Raw genomic sequence first — 12,860 nt, 5'->3', positions numbered from 1 at the left:
GCTTGGCCTCCTGACACCCAGGCCTACTGGGGGGGTCCCGACTGGCCAGATCCTGAGCTAATGAGAGCGTGTTGCCAAAAACTTGGCTTCTGTGCACCAGTGCCAAATCGAATCTCGGAGACAGAGTTTTGGGTGAAGTAGAAAAGCATAGCTTTATTGCTTTGCCAGGCAAAGGGAGACACAGCCGGCTCCCGCCCTCGAAAACTGTGTGTCCCCACCCAGGAGGATTTGGTGAGGAGTTTTATAGCAATGGTTCAAGGGTGGGGTTGCTGACAAGACTAGGGTGTGTGCAGGGCCTGCACCCCTTTAATTTTGTTTCAGGTAATCTTCTTGATGAGCTTCTCTGGTTCCTTTAATCTGGCCTCAGGTGGTCTTTTCTGGAATGAAGAATGCTGACATTTCCCATGTGCTGGGTTTTAGTTCTGTAAAGAGCTCAAATATATTGTTATGTGTTTCCCTTGAAGGGGACCCAGGACCCTGCCCCAAGGCTGCACTATTGTTTGTTGGCTGCTCCTCCCTTGTCTCTGCATCCCTTCCCTTCCCTGATTAACAACTGTTTGAATCTGCCCTTTGGGCCTCAGGGAAGGTCATGGAGGCTGGAGTCTGTTCCCTACAAACAAGAAACGGGGGGACATAGGCTTCTGTGCCCAGAAGCCCCATAGGGTCCTGCTCGGTCTTAAGCATTCAGCCGGGTGGGGTTGTGGATTCCATCTGTCTGCCTTGGGACGAGATTGAGGGAAAATGCCTCACTTAGGAGGTGGCCGGTGGGGACAGAGAGAGGGGAGAGAGTTTCCTTTAAAAAGTGACTGGTGGCTGAATGAGTGTGAGTGAGCATCTCCTACGTGCTCAGCCAGGGGAACCTCAGTGGTATTCAGGTACCAGCCTTTCCTCCAGAGACAGACAAGTGACCAAGTGACCAGACAAGAATTGGCATTTGCACCGGGTCCGGAAGGCAGTGGGACTGTGTGATGGCTGCCAGTGGACTGTTCACACTTCCTCTCTCTGGGAGGTGCTGTTGACTCAGAGGATAATGTCCCACAGGAGTAAATGCAGAGCTGGGAGCCTCCCCACTTTGCTCCTCAGACAGTTGGAAATGGGACAGGGGAGGGGAGGCAGCCATCGTGGTTTGTGCATTTCTGTATGTTGGTAAGGTTCTTCCTTATTGTCTCAGTTTATTCCTTCCCAAACCCAGGAGGCAGGATTATCACTTGGGTAGTGGTGCTGCTTCAGGCTGAGACACAGCTGGTACAGACAGAGGCCAGAAGGAGTGGACGGCCTGAGCCATTCCTTAGTTTGCTCTGGGCTAGGGTTGCCCTGTAACCCTGTGGGATGTCAAGGCCAGCGCCTGGCTCGCCCCATGTTGCCATTTTACTGGGGACGTACCTGAGTGGCTTCTACCTGGAGGTGTTGAGAATCCCCACAGGGGTGGGAGTCTGGGGGTGCCACTCATAGACCCTGCTGGTCTTCTCCCCAGGAGGAGCCTGCAGCCAGCCCTGAGGGTGAGACGCTTCTGCAGAGGGCACGCACAGCTGTTTCGATGGATCTGCACAGGCCTGCTATGTACTGGTGAGCTTGGGGCCCAGCCCCACCAGGGAGACAGTCACTCCTGCTTAGCCCCATGGTTCCCACCACCCAGGTTTCAGCCACCTGCACCCCAGCTATCCATGTCTCAGGGCAGGGTCATTCACTTACCCAATAACTCAACAAAGGTTTGTTGAGCACCAACTCAGGGCCAGCTCTTGTTCCAGAAGCTGGGGAATGAGAATTGAACCAGACCAGATCTTGTGCCCAAGGTACTCTCTGATCAGTAAGGGAGAGCGGAACAAATATTTCCACATAATGCCGGGAGCCATCTGGGAACACCAAGGAAGGATGTGGGGGTGATCAGGGAGGACTTCCAGGAGGAGGTAACATTCCAGTCTCACAGGTTGAACAGGAGTTAACCAGGTAAAAGGGGAAGGACAATAGGAGTGAGAAGGCAGAGGAACACATGAGCAAAGGTGAAAACCTGCAGTATGTGGGCAGACAGCTGATAAACATTCAGGTGTGGCTGGAGGGTAAAGTTCTAGACCAGGAGTGCCAGAGGATGAGGCTGGAGGGATGAGAAGGGGCCAGGTATTGGGAGGGAGTTGGAGAAACTTGGATTTTACCTCCAAGGCCAGAGAGAGCCATTGAAGGATTTAAACCGGGAAGTGTCAAGTTTGGATTCACATTGTGGAAACCCAGAAGAGGCAGGCGGGAAAGACGGGAGAAGGAGATGTTGAGGACCACATTCCATATGGGAGAAGATGAAGTGCTGGAGGATGGAAGGGGGTGGATTTGAGAAATCTTCGAGAAGCCACACCAGCCAGACTTGGGAGCTGATCACCTGTGCAGGATGAAGGTGGCCCTGGAATCCAGGATGCCTCAGGGTTCTGCTTGGACCACGGGGGTGGGTGATGCTGCCCGCCAGAGCCAGGGAACAGGAGTGGAGGAGGGGGTCTCAGCAGGGAGGGGGATGGCGAGTTGTTTCGGACAGTGTGTTGGAGGTAACCGCTGCCAGGCCCTCCAGGAGGAGAAGAGGTTTCCCAGGGGTGCTCGGAGAATGAATTGAGAGGTGGTTCACGGATGGAAACCTGGGGACCAGCCACACGGGAGGAGTTAGAGAGGAAGAGGAGTCCTGAGACAGCCTGAGAAGGCGTGCAGGTGGGGGCAGCAGCAGGACACCAGGAGCAGAGTTGGTGCAGAAGCCCAGGAGCAAAGGGTTTCAAGAAGGAGGGGAAGATCACCAGCATCTCTGCGGTAAGGGGACCAGCGGGCCAAGGATGGAGCAGTGTCCGTGGGATTTAGGGGCAAGGAAGTCATGGTGACTTAGGGTGGACTTGCAAAAGCTGGATGGAGAACAGGAGGAGAGAGAGTGTAGACAGTAAGTCTAGACAGCTCTTGCGGGAAATTTTTTAATGAGAACTGGGCGGGAATATTAAAGGAAGGGTGTGGCAGTGTCAAGGAAGGGGGTGTGTTTGTGAAGGGAGACACTTTGACTGTGTTTATGAGCTGAGGCAGGGAGTTTGTAGAAAGAAGGGGAAGAGCGAGGAGGTGGAGATGACCGGTGGAGCAAGGTCCCCTGGGGAAGGGGAAGGAGGGGTCCAGGGCCCAGACGGAGAGGCGGGTCCTCACAGCTGGAGGCTCGATTTGGCTTGGCAGGTGGGAGATCGACAGGGGAGGTGGGTGTGGATGCAGAGGCCTTTGTGGGGACTACACAGGGGAGAGGACATGGAGGCATGACAGCAGGGGCCCCAATCTTCATGATGAAATCAAAAGCAGGATGCCCTGCTGCCATGGGGCCGGTTCACGGCCCTGGCAGCTTCCTCCTCGAGATGTCGGACACCGCGAAGTCTTCCTTTGGCAGGAGCTGAGCAGGGCCGTCTTGGTTCCCCTTGTGTCCACCTTCACTCAGACTCAGATTTGTTTCTCTTGAAGAAATGATTGAATTCCTTCTAGCAGATAATGGAAATGACCTACCATATCCTATTTCCACTTTTGTCTTGGCTGTCAGGAACTCAGTCTCAAGCATTAAATCCTCCCTTACTTTCTCCACGTTTGGGATTTTGATTTCCTCCAGCTCTTTGATATCTTTATTGTATCACGTCTTCTATGGCAAGGCTCTTCATGTACTTCCTGAAGTAGGTGTGGTAGAGAAATGAAGCTCATGTTCTCAGCACTTAGTCTGAGCCGTAGCAATGGCTGCCTCGCCTTAGTTGGGCTTTCTCCATGGATGCAAAGATAACACTGGAGGCTGACTGACACGGAGGGCCTCAGCGTCCCCAGTCTCAGAAGAGTGTACCTCTTGCCCATATTTCCAGCCAAGTCCCTGGAGGCCTTTGATGGGCCTAGCTCGGGTCATGTGCCCATCCCTGGGTCCAGGGGATGCTGTGGTCTCCCACCCCTGAAGTGGGTCAGACACTGCGGGACCACATGGGCTAAGAGTAGGGAGGGGTGCCCAAAAGGAACAGAAAATCCTATCACCGGAGAGGTGGATGGATCCTAGAAGGATGAAAATACTTCCTAATACATGATTCTCCCATGTCCTGCCTGGAGGACTTGTCCACACAGTGCCCCCTCTCCTGCACGATATGCCAGTTCCTGCTGGCCACAGACAGACCCAGGTTGGAATTCCAGTCCAATTCCCTCCCTGTGTGAGTCAGTTCACTTCTCATCTCTAAATGGGGATCACCACAGTACCGACCCGTGAAATGGGTGTGAGGAGTAATTCTGGCAGTGCTATAAATAGTGCTGACCTTGGCGCCTGTCCCCCACCAGCTCCCCCTCCTCTGACTTCCCACAGCCCTATGCCTGCATCCCTGGCGCTGCCCTGCAGAGCCTCACCTGTGTGCTTCTAACTAACCCCCATACAGGTGTCCCAGCCCACAAACTTCTGTGTGAGAGAAAAGTAACTTTATTTTCCATAACTCAACTTATGGAAAATAAAGTTTCTATTTCAATTTCATTATTCCAAGTGAGGGATAGGAACTGAACGTCTGTCAGTTTGGAATATCCCTTCACCTCTTTCCTCAGGAGTCCCTGGGGGTGATTATCCACGATCAGTTCTCAAGTGTCTGCTAACCTGTCCACTTCCCCAACTGGTCCTGGGTTCTCTGCCGCTGCAAGTAGCCATGGAGACACCCCCATCTCCATCGTGGGCCTGTTCTGGTCTCCTTTCTCTCTGAGCCACTCATAGAGATCATTTCCTCTGCTTCGGTGCCTGCTGAGGTGTGCGGAACCTCAGAAGCCTTCTGTGACCCTGCTTGCCCATGCATTCCATGCACATTCCTCTCCGTGACATTTTGCTGCCTCCCTGGGGCAGGACGCCTTTGCTTGCAATACCACAAACATGCCTGGGCTTTTGCCACCTCCCCTGGCTCAGAGTCCTTTTCTCTGGGACCCACGGGTATCCTCTAACTAGTTTGGCAGCAGAGGGGGAGGGGGAGGGATTACACTTACTCAAAATGTTCCATCCCACATTTTTTATCCAATGGAAAGGTTATAAGTCCTTTCCGTTCTTCAAGGGCTCTGGCTCTTGAAATTCATAAGCCAGGGAGAGATAGTTCCCCTCTGCTATCTGCTATCATATTCCTCTCTTGAGGTACAGCACAGACTGGCCTAGCTGCTCAAATAGGGAGAAGGGCAAAGGGGGAAAAGGAAATTCCAGGAAGAAAAATGGTCACTGATGAATATTCAGAACGGGATCCTGACACACACAAGTGAATGCCTTCCTGGAGCAACTGACTTATCCATCTCTGTCCTCCTCGGAACCTAGTGTGGCTCTGGAACATAGCAGGTGTTCCGTTGATGCTCAGAGATTCATGCTGTCTTGCCTCCTCCTTAAACATCTCCCTCAGCACTTTATAGTTTGCAAAGCCCTTTTACACACATTCTGTCAATTAACTTCATAATGACCCTCTGACAATGGTGCTCATTTCCAGACGAAGAAACTAAGGCTCAGAGAGCTCTGGCTGGAGTAAGGTGGAGCTGGAGGATAGGGCTGCGGGGTCCTGCAGACGCCAGTGTCATTATGGATGACCCCGTCTCTGTTCCATCCTCCACCTACTCCCAGCATTTGCTGCCTTCCTGCTGATTGCCTGCCTCCTGGATTTCCAGAGGGCCCTGGCATTGTTTGTCCTCACCTGTGTGGACCTTGTCTTCCTGGCCCACAACCTGCTGAAGAGGCCGCTGGGGCCAAAGCTGCTGAGGTGTGTCAAGCCTCTGGGGCATCCCCGCCTGAACCTCTGGTTTAAGAGGTAAGTGAGGCCCCAGGGGAGTATGGGGGTGGGCAGGCACATTGGCAGAGGGCCTCTGAGTCAGCTGCGGGGTCACAGCCAGGGCTGGGTGGGGAGGTCCTTTGTCCTTGTCGCACCAGAGGGCTCCTGAGCCATGGGGAGCACATGTTACTTGCCTGCCTCCTGGGAGCCCCGGAGCAGGTGTTGCTGGGTGGCTTCAGAGGCATCTTTGTGCCATCTTTGTGGCATTTCGCCAGTTCCCACCTGATTCTCTACTCCAGTTAAAACAGGTGACTATGATACCTGAGGACAGGAATCAACAGTTTCCTGGGCTTCCCTGGTGGCGCAGTGGTTGAGAATCTGCCTGCTAATGCAGGGGACACGGGTTCGAGCCCTGGTCTGGGAAGATCCCACATGCCACGGAGCAGCTGGGCCCGTGAGCCACAACTACTGAGCCTGCGCGTCTGGAGCCTGTGCCCCGCAACGGGAGGGGCCGCGATAGTGAAAGGCCCGCGCACCGCGATGAAGAGCGGTCCCCGCACCGCGATGAAGAGTGGCCCCCACTTGCCGTAACCAGAGAAAGCCCTCGCACGAACCGAAGACCCAACACAGCCAAAAATAAATAATAAATAAATAAATAAAGTAGCTATAAAGAGTATTACAGTTTAAAAAAAAAAAAAAAAAAAACAGTTTCCTAAATTCAGATATCGCAGCCCATTCAAGCAGGGAGGGCCCATATCAGTGCCTCCTATCAGATCACCTGGACCATGCGTGAGACATACAGCTGCAGGGGACCACCCCTGGAGTCTGATTCAGCAGTCTGAATTGAGGTCCAGGAATCAATATTTTTTTTAACTTTTTATTTTATATTGGAGTATAGTTGATTAACAATGTTATGATAGTTTCAGGTGTACAGCAAAGTGATTCAGTTAAACATATACGTGTATCTATTCTTATTGAAATTCTTTTCCCTTTAGTTAATATTTTTAGTTAGCCACCAGGGGATTCTGATGTAGCCAGCCATGTTCCTGAACACAGTTTGGGATCCCCTGGTTTTTCAACTGGGTTCCTTAGAGCTCTGGAAACCTTGGAGGTACCGTAGGGCAGGTGAGGGAGATTGGAGAGGGGAACATCAGACACCCTGCCTCCCAATCTCCATTTCAACCAGACAGCTCTATTTTATCTGTTTTATAAACAGGTTTGCAAAAAAAAAAAAGAAAAAATTTAGCTGGGAAAAAATGTTTCTATGGCTTAAAAAAGGTACTCTTTTTTTTGTTGATGAAGAAACTGGTGCCCAAAGATAACCAATGACTAAGCCAGGCAGGTGTAGGGCATAATGGTGTTTCCCAAAGTAAGACCCCCATACCACAGCAAAATGCTTTGAGCCAGCCTATAAACAAATTCTTAGTTTTATTTATAAATAGATTTGTTTTTACATTTGCCTTCTCTTTATTAAATAGATTTATAAAAGGATTTATTTTTACAGTCATCTTCTGTTTATGACAAATCACTGATACTGGTTTTCCATTTGAGGTATTGTTATAAAGTTTGCTTTAAAAAAATACATGCAGGTAGGGAGTTCCCTGGTGGTCTAGTGGTTAGGATTTGGTGCTTTCACCGCCATGGCCCCAGGTTCAGTCCCCAGTTGGGGAACTGAGATCCCGCAAGCCACGTGGCATGGCCAAGGAAAAAAAGAAAAATACATGCAGATAAACTAGACTGTATAAAAACTAAAATTTTTTGATTCAGAGGACACCATCAACAAAGTGAAAAGACAACCCACAGAATGGGAGAAAATATTTGCAAATTATATACCAAAAAAAAAAAAATCACAGCAAGATACCACTTCCCATCTACTAGGATGGCTATAACAAAAAAGATAAATGATAGCAAGAGTTGGCAAAGATGTGAAAAAATTTGAAACCCTCATACACTCCTGAAAGAAATGTAAGATGATGCAGCTGCAATAGAAAACAATGTCAGTTCCTCAAAATGTTATACGTGGAGTTACCATACCCAGCATTTCCACTCCTAGGTATATACCTAAGAGAACTGAAAACATATATCCAAAAACTTATATGCAAATGTTCATAGCATCATTATTCATAATAGCCAAAGTGGAAACAACCCAAATGCCCATCAACCATTAAATGGCTGAATAAATTGTGTCTATACATATAATGGAATATTATTTGGCCATAAAAAGAAGGTAGTACTGATAAATGCTACAATAATGACAAAGCTTGAAAACATGCTAAGTAAAAGATGCCAGTCACAAAGAACCATATACTGTATGATTCCATTTATATGAAATGTCCAGAATAGGAAAATCTATAGAGACAGAGAGTAGAGTAGTGATTTTTTAAAAATATTTATTTATTTATTTGGTTGTGCCGGGTTTTAGTTGTGGAAGGTGGGCTCCTTAGTTGCGGCTCATGGGCTCCTTAGTTGTGGCATACGAACTCTTAGTTGCTCATGCATGTGGGGTCTAGTTCCCTGACCAGGGATTGAACCCAGGCCCCCTGCATTGGGAGCTTGGAGTCTTAACCACTGCACCACCAGGGAAGTGCCGATTAGTGACTGAATAGGGCTGGAGGGGGATGGGAAGATGGGGGTGGTGGGTAGAGGTGTGGGGTTTCTCTTTGGGCTGATGAAAATGTTCTAAAGTTGATTGCAGTGACGGTTGTACAACCCTGTAAATATACTAAAAACCATTGAACCATACTCTTTTTTAAAAAAATTAATTGATTTTCATTTTTGGTTGCGTTGGATCTTTGTTGCTGCACCTAGGCTTTCTCTAGTTGCAGCGAGCAGGGGCTACTCTTCATTGCGGTGTGCAGGCTTCTCATTGCGGTGGCTTCTCTTGTTGCAGAGCATGGGATCTAGGCGCATGGGCTTCAGTAGTTGTGGCTCGTGGGCTCTAGAGCGCAGGCTCAGTAGCTGTGGCGCACAGGCTTAGTTGCTCCACGGCCTCTGGGATCTTCCCGGACCAGGGCTCGAATCCGTGTCCCCTGCATTGGCAGGCAGATTCTTAACCACTGCGCCACCAGGGAAGCTCTGAACCATAGTCTTTAAATGGGAAAATTGTATAGTATGCGAATTTTGTCTCAATAAACTGTTTTTAAAATACATGCATTTGTTTTTGGCTTCCAAAATCAGGTCAAGATGGAGTAACAGAGACCAGCTTTATCCTCTCACTTGAAGCAACTAAAAAACCAGAACAAATAGTATATGGCTCTTAAGAAACTGGGCATCTGGCAACAAAGGACAGTGATCCTTGAGAAATAGGAAACAAATGAGATGAGCTCTATGATTGCCCCAACTTACTGCATTGAGGGGGTTTCCGGGCCACAGTGCAGGAAAGGGGCATTAAGGTGGGGCCAGTAGATTTCCTGAGTTGAAGAGACAGAGCTTGGACTTCAGGAAAGCCAAGGTGGCTAGAGTTCACAATGCAGAGTACCAGAGGAGAGAGATCTGCTCCCGGGATCTGCAGAGGGTTCTCCTCCAGTATTCAACTGAGTTCTGATCAGTGAATACGTATGAGGAAACTATGCAAGGCCTAGAAAAGAACCACTGAAAAGGATTAGAGAACAGTGCCCAGAGATCACACAGGGTCAGGAATAGTGTTTGCTCTCAATAGTCAGAGTGGAAAACCTCATGATTCACCGGATATTGTTTAGAGTACTAAGAAAGATCTTGGGTCAGTAATAGGGAAAAATTAACCATAGAATAAACCCTGCTCAGGCTCTACCTAACAAATTTTAAGAAAACTTGAAGGAATCAAACAGAGCATCAGTTAACCATGGCACATTAAGTAGGCAAACAGACAAGTAATTGAAATCTCCAAAGGAGAAGGAGGGAAGAAAAAATACTTGAGGAAATTATATCCAAGAAATTCCAAATCTGATGAAAATTATAAACCCAAACATCCAAGAAACTCTACAAACCTACATCACAAGAAACATGAAGAAAACCACACCAAAGCACATCATAATCAGAGAAGGCATTTGACAAACAGGTGAATGTATAAGCCAACTGTGGTATACCCACACAATGGACTACTACTCAGCAATAAAAAGAAATGAATGCATGCAAAAACATGGATGAATCTCAAAATAAAATAATTGCACTAAGTGAAAGAAGTCAGACAAAAAAAATATGTACTGTATGATTCCATTTCTATGAAATCCTAGAAATTGCAAATTCATCTAGTGACAGAAAACAGATCATTTGCTGCCTGGGGATGAGGGAAGGAATTACAAAGGAATATGAAGAAGCTTTTGAGGGTGATGGATATAATACGCTCACTGCGATACTGGTGATGGTTTCACGGTGTATACATATGTTGAAACTATCAAATCATACACTTTCAACATGTTCTATTTATTATGTCAATCATACCTCTAATACCAGGCGGGGAAGGGTGGAGGGAAGGGATAGTTAGGCAGTTTGGGATTGACATGTACACACTGCTATATTTAAAAAGGATAACCAACAAGGGCCTACTGCATAGCACAGGGAACTCTGCTCAATGTTATGTGGCAGCCTGGATGGAAGGGGAGTCTGGGGGAGAACGGATACATGTATATGTATGGCTGAGTCGCTCTGCTGTGCACGTGAAACTATCACAACATGGTTAATTGGCTATACGCCAATATAAAATAAAAAGTTTAAAAAAATCATATCTCTAATAAAGCTATTAAAAACAACCCCTTTCCAAAAAAAATAAAACCCCAAACATGCATTTCAGTTTTTATAAAATGAGTTAACTTCAAGGAAAATAGTACAGGTGGCACAGAGACAGGGCAGAAATCGTGCCAATGGAACTGGGATGATAGGAGCTTGGGAAACACACCAGAAATAAACAGTCAACTCTGGGGTTAGCCACTGGATTTCAGGTCATGGGTCCTCCTCTTACCGGCTGGTGACCGTGTACAGAACTAGTTAAGCGAATAGATTTGCTGCCAGAGTGCCTGAGCTAAGATCTCAGCTTTGCTACTTTCTAGATGGGCAGCTGTGGGCAAGTCATTTAACTTCCTGGGCCTCCGTTTCTTCATCTCTAAGATGAGGACAGTTACTGGAGGTCTCTCAGCACCCAGCATAGTTCCTGGCACATAATAGGTGCTCAGTGAAGCTTAGCTGTGGTTATAGTACCCAGTGAGTTGAAGACTGGGTCGGGGCTAGACCTTGAACAGCCAGTACCCAGACCTGGGCTCTTGAACATTTCAGGCTGCCTCCTGGACAAGCAAATCCCAGCCCCAGGGAGGGAGGTGTTGCTGTAAAAGTTGCATCCAGCCCTAGGTCTCAGGTGCTCAACTCTGCATTCCAGACTGACACTACTGCTCCTGGGCTTTGGGGGAGCAGAGCCCATGGTCCATGGTGCTGAGTTCTAGCCCACACAGGCCCCACCTCACCCTGTCAAGGTCAGAGGCTGGGCTGAGCTGAGCATCATTGCAGCTTTGAGAATTCCTGCCTCTTGATGGAGCCATGTGCTTGGTACCATGCTAAGCTGAGTACACACATCCTCTGATTTAGTCCTCTTGGCAACCTTGAGAAATGGGGTGTCTTTGGCTCGTTTACCCAATGAGGAAACTAGACTCAGAGAGGCTATGTGGTCTGTCTGAGGTTACACAGCGCTCTCTCTCTCCCCCCACCAGCCCCGAGTACCCTTTCTCTGGGGCCCTGGGTGCTCTTGTGTGGGGGTGAGGAGATGCTGACAGTGAGGACTTTCTGCCCCTCTCCTGCAGGGAGCCCTTTCTAGCCCTTGCTGCTTTCCTGGGCCTGATCCTATGGCTGGTTCTGGACACCTCTCAGCGGCCTGAGCAGCTGGTGTCCTTTGGAGGAATCTGCATGTTCGTCAGCCTCCTCTTTGCCTTCTCAAAGCATCACCGCGCAGTGAGTGCTTAGCTATCAGGTCCAGAGTGGGCTGCAGCCCCTTCTCTCTCTGATGTCAGGTCCCCCCCTCCATTTCACAGTGTGGTTAACACCTTCCCCCAGACTCCAGCCAAGCCTCCCAGAGATCCTGATGCACACCTGGGTGTAGGGATCACTGCTAAGGAGTCATTAAATGCTGAGAGGTAGCAGCAGCCCTTAGGAGTCCAGTTCCCTTCTGCTGGGGGTGGGGGAGAGTGCATTGAGGGAGAGAGAGTGGGGTCAGGGTGGCTGGGAGCCCTGACTACGTAGGAGGGATGGGGGAGGATCCAGACAGACAGAAGTTACATGGGAGCCGGACACTGACGCCACAACTCCAGCTCCATCTGCCCCGTGATGACCCAGGACCAAGTGCCATGGCACACTCCAGGCTGGTCCTTGGTTAGATCTTGCCCTACCCCTGCCTACTGCCCAGGTCCATTGCTGCCAAGTGTGGCCTATTCTGAACTCCAAGGGGAATTTGACCATTGGCAACTGGCCCAGAGCTCTGGCTGGGTCCAGCCCTCATCCTACGGACTGGCCAAATCTCCCATAGCCCCTCAGCAGTGCTGTGCCCTCTGCCCTCACCCAACTGTTCCCTGTGGATCTCCCGAGGAGCTGAGCTCACCAGGACCTTTCTATCGGGTGGCAGGTATCCTGGCGGGCTGTGTCCTGGGGTCTTGGACTACAGTTTGCACTTGGACTCTTCGTCATCAGAACAGAACCAGGATTTATTGCATTTCAGTGGCTGGGCGACCGGATCCAGGTGTGTACATGGGGTGCAGTTGCCCAGGGAGTGTTGGGTTGCCAGGGAATGGAGGAGAAGCCTCTCTGCTGGAGGGAGGTGGGCTGTGAGGCCATAGGGAGGGGCTGTGACCAGGATGGTGGGTGTGTACGGGGCCCCAGATCAGCTGGGCAGCTGGGGGCTGAGCATTGCATCTGCTACTTCTCTCAGGCCTGGTACCACCTGCCCAGACAGAGCAGTCCTTTTAGAGGCTGGGTCTGATGTGGAAGAGAATCTCAAAACAGGTAGGTTCCTTGTGGGAAGGCCCACAAGGCATGTGGCCCTCAGTGGTCATAACAAAAGGAACTTATAATAGTCAAAAGTGCTTTAAAAATTGCAAATGATTTACTTTGTATGTGTATATGTGTGTTTAAAAATAATGTTTCATTTTGTTGAAGTTATATTTTTTT

At 49.3% G+C, this 12,860-nt stretch overlaps 1 protein-coding gene across 1 annotated transcript in view; it reads left to right on the top strand.

The window, feature by feature from the left end:
- The window catches only part of LOC103012381 (sodium/nucleoside cotransporter 1), a 40,428-nt gene that overhangs the window by 2,686 nt on the left and 24,882 nt on the right, over positions 1 to 12,860 (top strand). The window contains 4 exon segments of the mRNA XM_057544631.1: positions 1,475 to 1,566; positions 5,594 to 5,777; positions 11,504 to 11,651; positions 12,319 to 12,432. Coding sequence (XP_057400614.1) covers positions 1,475 to 1,566; positions 5,594 to 5,777; positions 11,504 to 11,651; positions 12,319 to 12,432 — 538 coding nt within the window.

Source organism: Balaenoptera acutorostrata, chromosome 3 (genome assembly GCF_949987535.1).
Source record: "Balaenoptera acutorostrata chromosome 3, mBalAcu1.1, whole genome shotgun sequence".
Taxonomy (NCBI): domain Eukaryota; kingdom Metazoa; phylum Chordata; class Mammalia; order Artiodactyla; family Balaenopteridae; genus Balaenoptera; species Balaenoptera acutorostrata.
The sequence above is the reverse complement of the archived record's forward strand: the minus strand, read 5'-3'. Positions and strand labels throughout refer to the sequence as shown.